At 35.8% G+C, this 15,348-nt stretch overlaps 4 protein-coding genes across 9 annotated transcripts in view; 1 reads left to right on the top strand and 3 right to left on the bottom strand.

Annotated features, from left to right (window-relative positions):
* Positions 1 to 2,663, bottom strand: part of LOC105171652 (protein WVD2-like 3) — a 4,454-nt gene extending 1,791 nt beyond the window's left edge. For 2 of the 6 annotated variants that reach the window (XM_020697080.1, XM_011092842.2), the window contains exons 1-3: positions 2,470 to 2,652; positions 646 to 1,168; positions 58 to 143 (exon numbers count right to left, since the gene is read on the bottom strand). In XM_020697080.1, coding sequence (XP_020552739.1) covers positions 58 to 143; positions 646 to 1,168; positions 2,470 to 2,489 — 629 coding nt within the window. In that variant the 5' untranslated portion in view covers positions 2,490 to 2,652. Of the gene's footprint in view, positions 1 to 57; positions 144 to 645; positions 1,169 to 2,386; positions 2,431 to 2,469 lie in introns of those variants that run through there. The other 4 variants (XM_020697081.1, XM_020697082.1, XM_011092844.2 and 1 more) reach the window with 3 other exon arrangements.
* LOC105171654 (ureidoglycolate hydrolase) lies at positions 5,872 to 11,249 on the bottom strand. Its single transcript, XM_011092847.2, has 12 exons — positions 10,777 to 11,249; positions 10,053 to 10,138; positions 9,596 to 9,670; positions 9,171 to 9,299; positions 8,497 to 8,583; positions 8,050 to 8,249; positions 7,839 to 7,941; positions 7,208 to 7,299; positions 6,864 to 6,926; positions 6,457 to 6,697; positions 6,312 to 6,352; positions 5,872 to 6,163 (listed from the first exon to the last, which is right to left on the bottom strand). The coding sequence occupies exons 1-12, from the start codon at positions 10,969 to 10,971 to the stop codon at positions 6,066 to 6,068; spliced, it is 1,410 nt and encodes a 469-aa protein (XP_011091149.1). The 5' UTR covers positions 10,972 to 11,249; the 3' UTR covers positions 5,872 to 6,065.
* Positions 11,505 to 14,164, top strand: LOC105171655 (DNA repair protein XRCC4). The gene is made up of 5 exons (XM_011092848.2): positions 11,505 to 11,820; positions 11,898 to 12,040; positions 13,202 to 13,330; positions 13,692 to 13,814; positions 13,906 to 14,164. The coding sequence occupies exons 1-5, from the start codon at positions 11,676 to 11,678 to the stop codon at positions 14,125 to 14,127; spliced, it is 762 nt and encodes a 253-aa protein (XP_011091150.1). The 5' UTR covers positions 11,505 to 11,675; the 3' UTR covers positions 14,128 to 14,164.
* Positions 14,235 to 15,348, bottom strand: part of LOC105171656 (syntaxin-related protein KNOLLE) — a 1,689-nt gene continuing 575 nt past the window's right edge. The window contains exons 2-3 of the mRNA XM_011092850.2: positions 14,882 to 15,348; positions 14,235 to 14,760 (exon numbers count right to left, since the gene is read on the bottom strand). The exon at positions 14,882 to 15,348 is cut by the window's right edge and continues 25 nt beyond it. Of these exons, the coding sequence (XP_011091152.1) occupies positions 14,431 to 14,760; positions 14,882 to 15,348 (797 nt within the window). The 3' untranslated portion in view covers positions 14,235 to 14,430. The remainder of the gene's footprint in view (positions 14,761 to 14,881) is intronic.

Here is a 15,348-nt window from a genome sequence, read left to right on the forward strand (position 1 = left end):
AAGATAAAAGAAAATAAAATAAAGAAAATAAAAATATAGAAGCTTTATATAGGATACGATGAGGCAACTGAGCAAGTATCATCATCAGGGTGTTTCTTGTTGTCAGGTTGCAATGGCTTCCTTGGAACAATAGGTGGGACTGTCTATATCAAAATCAAGAAAAACAGAGCATTAGAAGTTCACATGGTAATCCCAGATGTGCAAAGAATCTCTTTTATGATCCAAACTAAGATTAGTGTTTCTTATCTGCACCAACTTTCTCGTGCATGAAAATCCACATTATAAATACTTTAAACTAAGCACAAAGCAAGTGCCAAAAAGAAACCAAGAAAGAGAATGGGAATCTTTCATTCACCAAGTAAAAGAAGCAGCTGCTCAGTTCTAATAGAAAACTGAGTAATTTTCTTTTCAAGGACACATTTCTAGGTAAAGAGGAAGAATGTGTGAAACATCATGAACATTAAGTCCATTTGATAACCTTTAGTTTACTTAGAACAAAAGATTTACTGAAAATTGGGCTTACCCAAGGCAAAGCAAAATGCCTTAGAACTAATAGATGAAAATGTTTACAAACACCTATGTGCACCCCATTAAAAGATACTAGGATGAAGCATAAAAGTCTAAATATTGGAGTAAGACATTTACTGGATTCTGCTTTGCAGAAGTCTGATGTTGCAAAATGTGAACATTAGATGGTTTATCTCCATATAATGCTCTTTTTTCAGTTGCCAGAGCAAATGGTTGTGGAACTGTGCATTTTGATTTACAGCTTCCAACAGCAGCCCTGGTAGTCTTTTTGTCACAAGCTCGTGTGTTCTTATTGTCCTTCACTGATTCTCGACCTTCATGTGTCTCATCCTCCTTGGACAAGTTAATTTCACTATTGTCGCTCTGCAACTGCTGCTCATATGTCTCGACTTGACAGACTTTTGGAGCCTCAGTTGGCTTTTCTCTATTACATTCCTGGATCTCATGGTGCGTCACTTCAGAATTCTCATCCAATGTATTGTCAGGCTGCAGGGCCATATTAATAAACTCAGACTGCTGCTGCAGATCTTGCTGATTAGCATTTGCATAACTAGTGTCATGGTTGACACCATTTGAGTACATTGTGACACCATCTGGCTCCTTGTCAATGTGGATGTCACTGCCTTCCAGTCCCATATTACTGAGTTCATAAGAATAAACATTATATGAGCAGGTCGCTTGATAAGGACCAGGTGCTAGTTCATAGAATATCTATAGATCATCATCCAAATTGCAATAAACATTTAATTAAAGCAATTTCACAAAAACAAAAAGAAAAGCAAAAAACCTTCAGTAGCATTTTTTTTTGGTATATATAAAATGAACATGGGCACAAGAAAACATGACATCATACAGCAAGCAATATATCAGGCATCAGAGTTAAATTCAATGGTTGAGGTAATAACAAAAATAAGGAAGAGTTTCACCCAAGAAGAAGATGACTCGAAATTGTTAGGCTTCAGAAACTTGCCATTAGATTACACATTCCATCCAATTGCACGTATTCACATACAAGATAAGTCAGAAGGTAGCAGCAGCTATGTGGTAATTTCTTGTTTTTTAATTTTTTCCAATTATCTTGACGCTGGCCAAAAATAAGTAAATGGAAAGCCAATTTTTCAGACATGGCACTGAGTTTAAAGATGTTTTGGAACATAATACTACATTGGAAAACGTGAAATCACCATTCCTCAAGGCACCCATGGTGCAACCAAAAAATCTAGAAAATTGCAACAAAAAGAGCAAGTGAAACTCGAGGCCGGTCATGTCACAAAATTTACCTAGCCTAGCATAAGTTTCTCCTACACAAACATCATCATTTGCATATCAAACACACCCTCACATAAGCTCATTTTTGGGATGAATTTGACTGCTTATCAATACTATAGCTAGAAAAAGATTCTAAAATTTAAACTTCCAGACATTTACACCTTAAACAAGAAAATAATAGTAGCTCCTGTGCAAACAAATTCCAAATTTTAAATGTTCAACCATCTAAATTAGCATACTAACCATTTCATGACAACAGGAGGGCCTATAGGCCACATAAAACTTCTTCCATTTTCATCCACATTTCAAATTAATCATACGAAGGGAGTCTAAAATCTGGCAACACATTGTTAGGTATAACTTTTGGTGCACAAAGTACTAGAAGATAGCATAAATAGATACATGGTTTGCATCAGAATCTCTGTTTCTAGAAACAAGTTACTCTGAGATATCAGTAAATGCCATTTACCGTGCCCAACAAATACTATTCCGCAATTAAAGCAATCAAACTTTAAAATCCACAAAATTTACTTGAAACACAAAACAAGCTAATGCAGATTAACTCAAACGAACAAAAACACAAAGCAACCTTAACTAGATCTGCTTGCACCAAAAACCTTAATTCTCAAAACCAAATGAAACCTAGATCGAATTACATGAATATACATATACCTATACTTATACATCTCCATGAATGTGAATAAATAATTCAAAATGAGCGAAAATTTTCTCACAAATAGTTCAAAATTCTGATCTTTTTGGTTTATTCTTCGTCTGAGATTTCCTTATCGACAGGTTTCTTCAACTCCCAGCGTGTTTCTTGTGTGTGTGTGTGTGTGTGTGACAGTGGGCTTTCTTTGTCTTCTGTTGCAGATAGTTATAGAGGGGGTGGAGTAAAATAACGGCGTTAGTTGACGGCGGTTGAGAAAACGGTGCGGAGAAGAATTTGACAGTGAAATGTTTGGGTTTAAAATTTAAATTCTGTCATGAAGCGGTGGGGTTTGGAAAATGACTACTTTGTCCTTTGGGTTGGAGGTAAAACTTTTTGAATGTTTTTGTATTTGAAAATAACCTCTTCTATTTTTTTTTAAATCACACTTGATTTGCGTGCATAACTAATTTTATTTATTTAATTAAATAAAAAATTAATCAATTAATCAGAACTTATAAAATATAATAATTTTAAACGTAAATTATAACTACCTTCCTTGATATTTAATAAAATTATAAATACCCTTCATTGTCTCGAAAATTATAAATACCCCTCAATTTGAAAATAATTATGTAGTCCTAAACGATAAGATAAAAGATTACTATATTATTCTTGTTGAACTTCTTTTTTTAAAAAAAATTGAGAAAGTGTAAAAAATCTAAAAGTAATGTAAAAAATTCATAATTTAAAAATATATAGAATTATAATTTATAGTCCAAAAGGACATTTTAGTCAGTTTATCAAAACCTAACGGAGGCTGACAAAATTGAATCATTGTTAAACGGACGTTAAAATGAGGGGGATTGGTAATTTTCTAAATAACGAAAATGTATTTATAATTATGCCTAATCTCATGAAAGATGTAATTTAATATAATTTTTTAAATATACTTGAATAGAAAATAATTGATAGAACAAATTAATTAAAAAGATAGATATATTGGTAAATGAATAAATATATTGGGGGTATTTTAGTCGATCAATATTATAACAACAAAAATAGTACTCTAGTAGGGGTTGAGCCTTATTAAGTAGTATTAGCAATTAGGAACATTTGATGCGTGTGTGTATTTAAAAATATATATGGGATAATTATATTTGCATCCCCTCATTTATAATTATTTGCACAAATTACTTTTACTTTTTGAATAATTACACATACAATCACGAGAAACGTCAACATCATTTACAAAAAGCACTCCTATTTTTTTGAAAATTTCACATACACTCTCCAAAAACGTCAACATTATTACACAGACTATTCATATTTTTATTCTCAAGAGTAGTTTTTATAATTATGCAAAAAAACATGAGTGGTTTGTATAAATAAACCATAGGTCAGAGATTGCAAATATAATTATCTCTATATAAATTTGTGGAAAAGAGTATTAAGTACAATAGTTTTTTTTGTATAAAGGTAATTTACTACGAGCTCCCCTTAGGTTTGCATAATTGCAATTTACCTTCTCTTATTTGATGAAATTATGTAATCCTCCAATGGAGATTTGCAATTGTTAATTTTGCCCTTATTGTATTTTTCAAAAGAAATAAAAATTATTAAACGCGGTGGATGAAAATTTTTTAAAAATTATAAAAGAAATATTCACTTAATCTATAAAAAAATTATAAAATTTTAAAAAATAAATAAAATTATAATTCATAGTCCACAAAGGGTATTTTGGTCAGTTTATAACATAAAATAAATGTAAACATAATGAAGACTAACGCACTGAGCTAATTGTTAGAGGACCGCTAAAAGATCAGAAGGTATTTATAATTTTTCAAATGATGAGAGAGTATTTATAATTATGTCAAATTTCAGAAAAAATTTATTGTAATTTACCCTTTTTATAATTATAGCATTAATTAGTTATTGATGGATTGACATAACACCAGTAATGAAATTCTGATACAGTATTATTATACTATGATTAGTTATAAACGCATACGCGCTTTCTATATATGCTTAGCAATTAGCCAATTACAGCTAATGACAATTTTGAGATTAAAAGTGTTAGTTCATGAACAACGACATTTATGGCTAATACTCTCCACAAATCATGATTACCAGACACAGACAGACAGCAAGCTGTGATCAAACTTTGATTACTATTGCTAACCCCTTTTGATTAACCCCTCACACCACCTCATTATCTTTTCTTAATTATTACGTAATTATTTAACTAATTCCCACTAATTATAAAAAATTAAATAAAAATAAAACCCATTTTTGTAAAATAATTTGTCCCCCATATATATATATATATATTGGGTTCGACAGTTCTAATCAATTAATTTAGCAATTTAGTTCATAAATTTATTATTTTCCTTAGATTTAAGACTTTTTTTTCATTAAAATTCAAAAAACTCGAACGATTTTCCCACATGCACGTCGCACAAGAGCATAAAACTCCAATTAAAAAATCATCAATTTAGAAAAACTGATAGATTAATAGTTAAAATAACTTTTCGTAGGATTCAAACTGCTATATTTCGGAGGACGAAAATTGCAATTAAGCCGCAACCTGAGGTATCATTTTTTGAAGCAAGCATGTTCTAATTAGTTAAGGAGTAAGCCTTAATTTGGCAGCAATTTTTGTTGGACTCGAAAGAGAAAGAAAACCTAAAACTTGAATCATCAACATACAATAGAATGGCTGGCATCCCTAATGTGAGTTGGCTATTAATCGAATTCACACATATTTATATGCAAACATTTGGTTGCCTATTAATCAAATTATGACATGTTTGATATGTTAAACTTAATTTTGACCTTAAAGAATGGAAATCAGGACTTACAATTATTTATTTCTGGGGTTTATTCACACTTAAAGTTATATATAGAGAGAGAGAGAATAACGATTCTTTCAGTACAGATATAATGTTTTATTTGAGAAACACAAAAATTCTAAAATTTTGAGAGTTTCGAAATATTGAGCATATATTAAAAAATGTCGGACTATTGTTATGATCGGTGAATAAAGATCACATTAAGTCTAAATATTTATGTGGTAAGTAGGAGTTGCGGATTTATGTATGTCATTTAAATGAAATAGAAGATGAAATACGGGATGAAATCAAATGAAAGAGGGTGGAGTCCCCTTTCTCTTTATTACACCTATAAATCTTGAATCCTAAGGTAAGAATCTTAGGCCCCATTACATGATCTTATAATGCACTCCAAGAAACTCTGTCAAATCCCATCAACTTATGCTGCCTACCATCTATTTTTGCATATAACTTTGCATTTTTAAACAAACTGTCATTGTTTTCTTTGTCTCAGATAATCAAAATGTAATGAGTTTGAGTTTGATGGTCAAATAATCCGAGCATCGTTTGATTAGATCAGATTTTTCAACAGAAGTCCGGTGTGAGCGTTCTCTTATGAAAGGAACGTTTTGTGACGGTTAGGTTGTCTTCTATAACGATTTTAACTTTGATGAGTTTAAACTTTGCCTAGTTTATTCTGTCTGAATCAAGCATCGATCCGAAGTTGAAATATGTAACCAGATGCACGAAATATGTGTAACTTCTACATACATTGTTACTAAAGTGCATCAGGAAAGAGACAGCTTAGCAAGTGTAAGTGCTAATACTCTGACCCCATTCGCAATGTCCTTAGGGGCAGCGAATTCTTCAGGCTTATGGCTATATCCTGTCCCCAGAAACGAAAACAAATTAGTACCACATATGCAAGTGTTAAAACCAAGACGAATGAAACAGCTGTCTGTCTGGTAGCATGAATGTAATAAAATGGAGACATGGAAACTCAGGATGCTTCAGGAGAAACTGAAAAAGACTACCTTTATAGCATGGTATGAAGATCATGCCCATTGGAGATATTCTGAAAAGATTTACGATAAATGTAAGATAGGGTTAAAAAGAGGCGTACATAAGTTTTCAGGATGCAGAGAGTTTTGTTATCAGAGAATATTTCATCGTCATTACCTGGCCATGAACAGTGAATCGTGATAGGCTCTGCTGATCATCTTCCTGTAGGACAAGTTCAGTTCTTGACAAGCTGATTCTGTTGCCTTTACAATCGAGTCGTCCGACAGAGCAGGTGGATCTTGATTGACAATTTTGAATTCTGATAGCTTCACATTACGCTTTTTACATATGTTGAGTGCAGAATTATGGATTTTCTCAATGACATTGTTTCTTCTTGCCTCGTTTATGTCACGAGTGTCTGCAATACAAAGATGAAATACGAGTGGATATTCTCATGTTCTTCACTGGATTATGTATTAATATATTAATTAATAGAAAGCAAAATGCTTTTGATAACAGCGGGTGTTATCAATCACCCAAAATAACAGCTAAACAGCAAAAAGGAATATAATCGAGAAACATACCAATCTCAAGATGTGCTTTGCTCGGAATGCTGTTTATTGCTCCAGGATGCAGCTCCAGAATACCTTAAAGTAACAGAATTTTCATGAAACCTTGAGGGCCGACAATAGAAAGCAAAGGCACAACAGGTTATGGGCATGCTATGTTTCACCAAGAGTAGAATATCCATCTAGCATGTGTAAGAATACTCGCAGCTGATACAAAATTATGAAATATTACTCTGATTGGCATGTAAATTCCATTGTAATGTGAATTCTCGATGTCACCATACTTGTACAAAGACTTTTCCACTGAACCGAGCAGCTGACACAAATTAATAAAGAGGCATGACCCAAATGCAACTTACCAACTGTTCCAACAGTGTCAATGGATCCCGAGTCTAATACATGTTTCTCAACCGCAAGTGCAAGCTCTGCAGCAGCAAGTCCAGCATCGTTTCTGTATCATGCAATTTGAGTAAGAACTAATGATAATATTGTAAAATCCATTCAAGTCATCCATAAAGAAAACTCAGTGAAATTATATGATTGGCAAAGCTCAGAACAGATGAAAAGAGAGAGGATTTCTCCTATTGGGCAAAACCCAAAAATCAACAGGAAAGTTGGGAAAGGGAAAATCTAATCCAAGACCACCGAGTAAATTCAAAAATAAAAGGTACAAGTAAGAACAGAGATATTTTCTTTAAATCTTGGCACACAAGAGAATACTATGAATTGGGAAGCCTTGCTTCTCATGAGAAACAGAATGGAGCAAGAAAGAACTCTATCATGGCCAGATAATAGACGTGGGACGACAATTCAGTTGATTAAAGATGCGAAAGTTGGTTCTGGATTTTTATTCTACTTTAATTTTTCCACTATTATATTTCTGAAAGAATTCCAGTTACTTCAGAATTTCCTCATTCATGCATCATTTCATGTTTCAAAGCCAAATGGTGAGATCTACGCTAAGTGCTTACCCCTGAAAAAAAAAATTACCTCATTGGCATTAGAACAGCTCCGGCATGACCACCATTGCCTTCAAAGTCCACCTTAATGCTTGCTGGAGCAGCGATGGCAGTCACAACACCAATCGGTATAGCTACATAAAAGGTGAGCCTGTCAGAAATGTAGTGGGAAAGATGCAGCCTTTGGAAATATTGAGAATTAAATGATTAAGTAGTTGTATAGTTTTAAGGAGGCAACCGACCTTCCTCTTCTAAAATTGGACCTTGCTCGATGTGCAATTCAATGAAAGCCGAATAGCTTCCTTTAGGTAGAAAAACACTAGACAAGTCCTTAGCATTCTCGTACCCAGCAAATCTTGCAGCATCGGGAAATGATATGTTCTGACCATCCACTGTTGTCTTAAGAAGTTCTGCCAGTTCTTGACTTCCGGCTAACAGGCGGCTAAAAAGTTTCAGATGAACTTCAGAAGCTTCAAGCAAAATAGGGAAGGAAATAGTAGAACAAAGAAAGAAACTGAGGAAAAAAAGAAAAAAAACTTACAGAAAAATGGAAAAGAAAAGGATGAGAAAGGACAAAATGGAAATCACATATACGAGCTTAAGAGCCGTCAATATAGTAAAAGTAGAAACCAAACGATTCAGAATAAAGAGCATATACAATATTCAGATGCAATGGTTAAGAAGTAAACCTTCCCAGGCAACTAATTCCAAACCGTGTAGGCTCTTCTGATGTGAACAAGATCACCTCCAGAGACCTCTTAGGCTTAAAACCTGACCTGTTAAAGTTGAATATGCATTACTTTGAAAGAAATTAAGAGCTTCATCAGAGAAAGTGAAAGAAAGGGAACAAAATCTCAAAGTGAACAGATATAGTATTAACAGAATGACAATGGGTACAGTGCGGAATCGCCAAAAAGATAAGGAATAGCATGGTCATCTTTGTGCAACCTCTAAGATAATTGTTTTGTGATTTTATAAAGCTTTTACCATGTTTATTTTACACTGCTCCGACTTCCATTCTAGAAGTAAATTTGTGCAGCTTGATTAGTTGCTGCAACAACCTTCAAGAACGACGATAAGGTTCTAAAGGTAATGCTTCAGATTAGATCCTGAATGCTATTCCACCTGCTACTTTGGTTTGCACTCATTACTGAAAGCAAGGATATTACATGTACTTATCCAACTCCATAAGTCATGTTATACATTCACAAGCGTCATTGATGTGGCTAAACAGCATTTTACAGAAACTCATGAGTGGAAGGAGAAATCCATATGGTGCAATTCTAAGGTTATGCAAACCGTGTTGAGAAATATAAGAATGATAATTCCATGACTCTTGATATGTGTTTGATGATCTGCATACCGTTTTAGTACATTAATGGCTTCTATAGCACCCAGGACACCAATTACTCCATCATACTTCCCGGAGTATGGTATAGCATCTATGTGAGAACCTGTAGAAACAGGAGCGAGCTCAGGCTCATAACCATCCCTGAATAAATGGGAGTTAGAGTCAGAATCAAATAACTACATAACAATGCAGAGTCCCATGTGGGGATGAGGAAATCAAAGCGACAGCTAACATAAGCCTGAAACATAAGTAGAGTAAAGCCACTTAAACAGCAACACACAATCTAGGTACAAAGGCCAAAAAATTGAATTATAAACAAATTATGCCATGACTAAGAAGAGGGTTTATGTGGCAATTGAATATTTGAGAAAGGAAATTTTTTGCACTAATTGATCCATCAATAACATGGAAAAAAAATGAATGCATTTTTAACCCACCATCGACCAAAAATGTTCCCAACAGCATCCTCTTTGACAGCAAGTCCAGAATGTGCCATCAAATTTTTAATGTACCTGCATGTTAATGTGAAGCACACTTTAGTGAATGAATTGTAAATCATATAACCCCTAAATTATTCGGTTACTCACAAACAGCATAGCGCAATATACAAACTCGACCAAAGCCTAGTTTATGTTAGTGGACGTTTCATAAATCAGCAGGGATTACCATATATGAACAAGATAGGTGTTGCATACGTTATCAAAGATACTGCAATAATTCATGCATTAATTTGCAGAGAACTCCTGCAAATATTTTGTACATAATATTTGAACATCTTCTATTTCATCCCCATATCCTCTCCTATCTTACAGAATACCAGAATATAGATGTTGAACTCAGATTAGAGTCCTGGATTAAACCTAAGCACATAGATAAGTTAACTCCAGTCATTACCTCCTTGCAGATACATCCTTCTCGCTGTAAAGGACCCTTGTAACTGAGGGTGCAGGACTATCTGAGAAAGTTGATAGCTCCTCAATCTTGAAATACATTAAACACAAAAATCAGTTCCTTCAACCTTCCAATGACCTTAAAGTGCAAATTACTAAATTTTAACCAAGTATTTATAAGCTTGAGAACAAAAAGTCATCTCGTATATTAGTACTTAACCATGAAGATTCGGTCTCAAGTAGATAATCGGGGATGTTCACTTAGCACAACTCTATGAGTAAATAATGTCAAAATTGCTGCTTAAACTAAGAACCACTTAATACTATATTATTCAATCTTATGCATTAAGAATTCCATAATATTTTCATACACCCAAAAACCAAGTCAACAAAAGAACCAGAATAAGCAAAACAATAAACTCAAAATCCAGTTTCAGAACCAAAGTAGAAATCATAAAGCAAAGCTCCAGCAATTTCTTGACTATCATTCACACCCAATTCACCAAGTTCTTCCATAGAAAATCCATATCCCGGTTTCAAAGTATTTATCAAATTACCTATTATTCATCAAGATTGAACCATATCCCGGTTCAGAGAATCAGAATTCACAGAGAACCACATTTCTCCGCATGAACACTCATCAAGACTGAATCTTTCCAACAATACCAGACTGAAAATCCAATAAACTAAACGGAAAAGGATTGGTTTCAAAAGATTTCATTCGTTACCTGTCTCTGCAGGCTTTCAGTGTCTACTGAAAGTGAAGTAAAAGAATCCTGCAAATGTGGCTCATGAACTGGGTACCCCGAAAACTCCTCCATGGTTTTGGTGATTGGGTCATATACATCTTTCTGAGAGTTGATCACCATAAAACAAGACATGAAGCAAAGAGAAGCAATAAGAGTGAGGAGCTTGAGAGCCATTTCTCTTGCAAATTCCGGTTCCAATCTTGGCTCTATACAGTATAATTGAGTGTTCCAGTGTCACCTGCTCGCTTATGTTTTATGAAATTCTGAGTAGATTCCCCTAATGGGTATAAACAATTGCACCTTTTTGTACTCTATAGTCTATATAAAGAATCTTGTAAATTGGAACACTAATCCCAATCAAACATTCAATATAGTTTCATAGTGGAATCCCACGTGATAAGGCAACAGTAAAGGACAAACTGTACTCGCACCTCTCCAGAAAGTGTAAATCAAAGCTACTACATAATAGTTCATGGAATCACCTATTTCTTCTTTGATTTGGTGGAATCACCCATTTTGACGGGTCCAAGAGAGCCCATTATATATAAGGTTCGGGCCTGGCCAAGTGGTAATGTTTGTGGTCTTGTCCCACTTTAAGGTTGGTTGGGTTTTGGGCTCATACCAACTTCACTCTTGGACGCATGTTGGCCATATATTCTAGCAACCGGGTCGGGCTAGCCCTCTGTAAATTTATTAGAGCACACCAGTTTCAACTTTCAAGAATCAAGATACTCTGTTGAATGCTTCACCGAAAGAAAGTTATACAAGTTGAAATGGTTAACGCACAATTAAATAAAGCGGGAATTCTCCGCGTCTGTTTCTAAAAGCTTCCTTCACACACTACACACAGGGAGCTCGCAGAACTTCACCGTCCGAAAATGGAAACGCCGAAGCACACATGCCTGAAACTGGAAATACGGGTGGACGGCAGAAAAACCGAACCCGTATTCGTGAAGGGAACCTGGCACCGGACCCGCTTCGACCTTTCCATAACCGACGGACTCCAGGCATGGACTTGCCACGGTAGGTGGACTAATGGTGATAATATCAATTGATTAGTAGTAAAAGTGTAATCTTTTTTATTTCTTTTTGTGCGGAAGCTACTGAGGAGGAGGTCAAAGAGAGGGCTTCAAACTGGGACCAAACTGTGGCGGATTACATTGATTTGGCCGAGAGGTATCTCGGAGTTCAACAACACGGGTCGGTTTACGGGTTTGCGGATGCTGGAAACGGATGCAAACGGGTACGCGAGATTACTTGGAGTTTATTACTTTTCTACCTCAGAAATAATTGGTTAAAGTGTTTGAGCAGTTGAGGTTTTTGCGTTGGTTTGTTATTTCATGCTTTCTGCTTCGTATAATGAGTGTTTGAAGAGTGAAAGATGGAAGGTTTCTGAAACATTTGAAGAAAAAGCTTCTAGCAAAGTCCTTGAATGTGTTTGGGAGTTAAACCAGATATAGAAGTCATTTTGCTGGAAATCTGATGGTAGTTTCTTGTTCTAGATTATTAGCTGCAAGTGACCAAGTAAGTCTGTTGTTTCAAATGGTTGAGAAATGGCCAAGTCGACCTGTGAAATTAATTATGGAAGCAAATGTAGGCGAAGACGTCCAGTTCGAGAGATCATCATCTGTACCTTTTGAATTCTTGAAACTGAAACTTTCTTGATGCACTTCTTGTGCTCTCATGCCTGTTGACTAGTTCACTTTCTTTTTCCTAGTTAATTGGAGAAAAGATTTATAATGTTTAACATTTGTCTGGTGATCTGATGGCCCGGGTGATTGATATTGTTTGTTTGATTTAGAAAATTCCGAGACCACAGTTGTTGGATGTAATTTTGTTATTTTATATATGTAGGTGTGGAACTTCAGGATCTGATAGAACTGTTTGCTTATTTTGCATTTAAATTATTATCTAAGCAGACAAAATATCCTCATTTTAGTCTTAGAAGGTTGGTGGGTGTTTTTTTTACATGATCAAAAAAGTTACACTGCGATGGTTTTTGTTGTTAACTGGAACTGTAAAGTTAGTGGCAATACAAACAAGAAAAAGTTATGACGTTAACTGGACCATTAGTCTTTGTTTCATGGTTTATGTTGGAAGGATGTTCTTTAAGCAACGGCTGACTAATTATGATGCATTATAGCAACCATTTTTGCAAATGCTGGCTGCAAATATGTATAATTCATTTTTCCTAAACTTTTGAAATCCCTATATTCTGACCAATACTTAGATAGTATTGGACCTTGAACCACTGAATATATACTTGATTTTCAAGATATGATCGAAATTCATCCACATTAGGTGAAAACAATTTTCAGAGACCTTTTTGGAATGGCGGTGGAAATGTTATTTGTTTCTGGGTAGGAAGTCAGTTCTCCTTTTCTTTTGATGTTGCCATTTTCAGTTATCATGGACATTTGAGAAGGAGGGTACAAAACTGGAATGGCGGTGGAAATGCCAACCTTCATCTGATAGCAAGAAAACCACAGCAGAGGTCTTGGACTTTCTCATGGATGCCAACATAAGACTGAGTGTAAGAAACAAGACTTTGTATCATATTTTACTCTCTTTCGTATTTGCATTTTTCATGAAGTTTAATAAGATGGTTCAGGTGCCAATTCATTCTGCCGTAACATTACTTTTTTATACTGAGTATTTTGAATTAAGTTACGAATACTCGGTAAAATTAATTATATCTCCCCACCACACACACTGTATTAGATGATTTGAGTGAAGTTTCAGGATTCTATTTGTGTGAGTGCTGTGAATGGATCAACATAATATCTTAAAAGATACTTTGCTAGGTGACCTCTTCCATGTTTGTTCTTCTTCTGAGGTGTTTGCTCTTACAATTGATTCTATTTTTTCATGTTTTTGTTGTCTGGTATGAATAGGAGGAAGTTGTCTGGAAAACACAATCATTTGACAGGCTCAAACTAGAAGCTGAAAAATGTTTAGAACAAAGTGAGAAACTCAGCAGTGAGAAGGCAGAATTTGAATCTGAAATCTATGGGAAGGTGACTAACTGGATTTCCTTTCTTTTTCCTATCTGATTAGTTTTATAATCTCACCCAACTTAGCTATGACACTTAATTTCCTTGCTTTCAGTTTGTTAACGTGTTGAACTCCAAGAAAGCAAAACTGAGAGATCTCCGAGATCGACTCTCCAAACAAGCACCCCACCAGTTGCCAGAAGAGGAGGAAGAAGAGTCTACCGACAGGACCGAGAGCTTCGATGAAGAAAGTGATGAAGAGGCAGAAAAGAATAGTGGTGCTTCCTCTAAAGATGTCCCTGGTAGCAGTAAGCCTCGTGGTAGAAAACGGAAATAAGCTAGTATTACAGGTTTCCCGTTTTTGTTCCTGTCACCTAAACTAATCTCTCTCTGGGACTTTCTTTGTTAGAAATTACAAATTTTACTTGTCACACAATTGGTACATGATGTTCTTAACAAGAAATATAAGTGAATCGAGGCTATCGGTAGAAGCAAACTAGTATTACATGAAATGATAGTCATCCAAAGATCAGTCCTTAAACAAGAGGACCATCAAACCGCACTCTTAGGCTACGCTCAGATCTCACGAGAGTGAAGCGAAAAAGAATAAAAGAATGCTGCACCCCCCCCTTGCAGAAGTTCAAGATTTACTGAAACTGGTGGCGATGGGGATGACGACAAGAATAATGAGCACTAGGAGAAGTATGATTCCAAAACACAAACACCGCCTGCTGCTCTTCTGGTGTTCTTTAGCAATCTTGAGGTTCTTGGTTCCATCACTGACATAGTGGGCTGCATTCATCACATGGTGCTCAATGTCATCCATTTGCTCGCCTTGTGCCTCCACCATCACTGCCATGTCCAGGAATATCTGGTGGAGCTCCAGCAGGCTCTTTTCAATTTCCTTGGCTGCATCGTGGCGGTCCTGTATCTCCACCACCGTCTCCAGCACCTTTCCCCGCCCATGCTCCTATTTCAGAAGGGAAAATACCAATGAGCATACGCTATGTCCCAAAGAAAACAAGATTCTTGAACTAAAAACAAAGAGTTCGATCAGACAAAAACAACAAAAGGAAAGTTTCTTAGGATACCTGAATGGCTCTAGACAAGAATTCTTCACCACCATTACCATCACCACTTGAGATAATCTTGTCAATAACTTCCTCATCTGGGTACTCTCCAGTGACAGTAAAGTATCTTCTTCCGACAGTTTCCTTGTACTCAGTCATCATCCTCTGCCTCAGCCCCTGGAAATCCATCATCAGCTCCTTCAGCTTCTTCCTCAGCCCGTTGGTGACGGCGGATCGGGTCCGGTCCACCGGAGTTCCAGCTTTGCAGCCGGAAAGTCTTCTATTCATTGCATTTGACCGGTCCATATCCTCCAACCGGGTCCTTATTGCCCGAGCCCGTTTCAAGACTGACAAAATGTCTGCATTTACACGAGCTCGTAGCGATTTGAGTGCTTCGGGCTTGTGAAGAGCCTTGCCTTCCTCATGGGAGGCTTGTAACCGGGCCAAGATTTCTCTGATTGAGTTCATTTCTTTCTTGAATTCTTCTG

The sequence above is a fragment of the Sesamum indicum genome, linkage group LG10 (assembly GCF_000512975.1).
Source record: "Sesamum indicum cultivar Zhongzhi No. 13 linkage group LG10, S_indicum_v1.0, whole genome shotgun sequence".
Classification (NCBI taxonomy): Eukaryota; Viridiplantae; Streptophyta; class Magnoliopsida; order Lamiales; family Pedaliaceae; genus Sesamum; species Sesamum indicum.

Excerpts from the sequence above, each read along its gene's own strand:
- LOC105171654 (XM_011092847.2), bottom strand. The coding sequence starts at position 10,971 with ATGGCTCTCAAGCTCCTCACTCTTATTGCTTCTCTTTGCTTCATGTCT. Across the intron at positions 9,300-9,595 it reads GGGAACATTTTTGGTCGATG|GGATGGTTATGAGCCTGAGC; the intron begins GTGGGTTAAAAA and ends CCATTTATTCAG. Across the intron at positions 6,698-6,863 it reads CAAAGCACATCTTGAGATTG|ACACTCGTGACATAAACGAG; the intron begins GTATGTTTCTCG and ends TTTGTATTGCAG.
- LOC105171655 (XM_011092848.2), top strand. The coding sequence starts at position 11,676 with ATGGAAACGCCGAAGCACACATGCCTGAAACTGGAAATACGGGTGGAC. Across the intron at positions 12,041-13,201 it reads CTGGAAACGGATGCAAACGG|TTATCATGGACATTTGAGAA; the intron begins GTACGCGAGATT and ends TGCCATTTTCAG. Across the intron at positions 13,815-13,905 it reads AATCTGAAATCTATGGGAAG|TTTGTTAACGTGTTGAACTC; the intron begins GTGACTAACTGG and ends CCTTGCTTTCAG.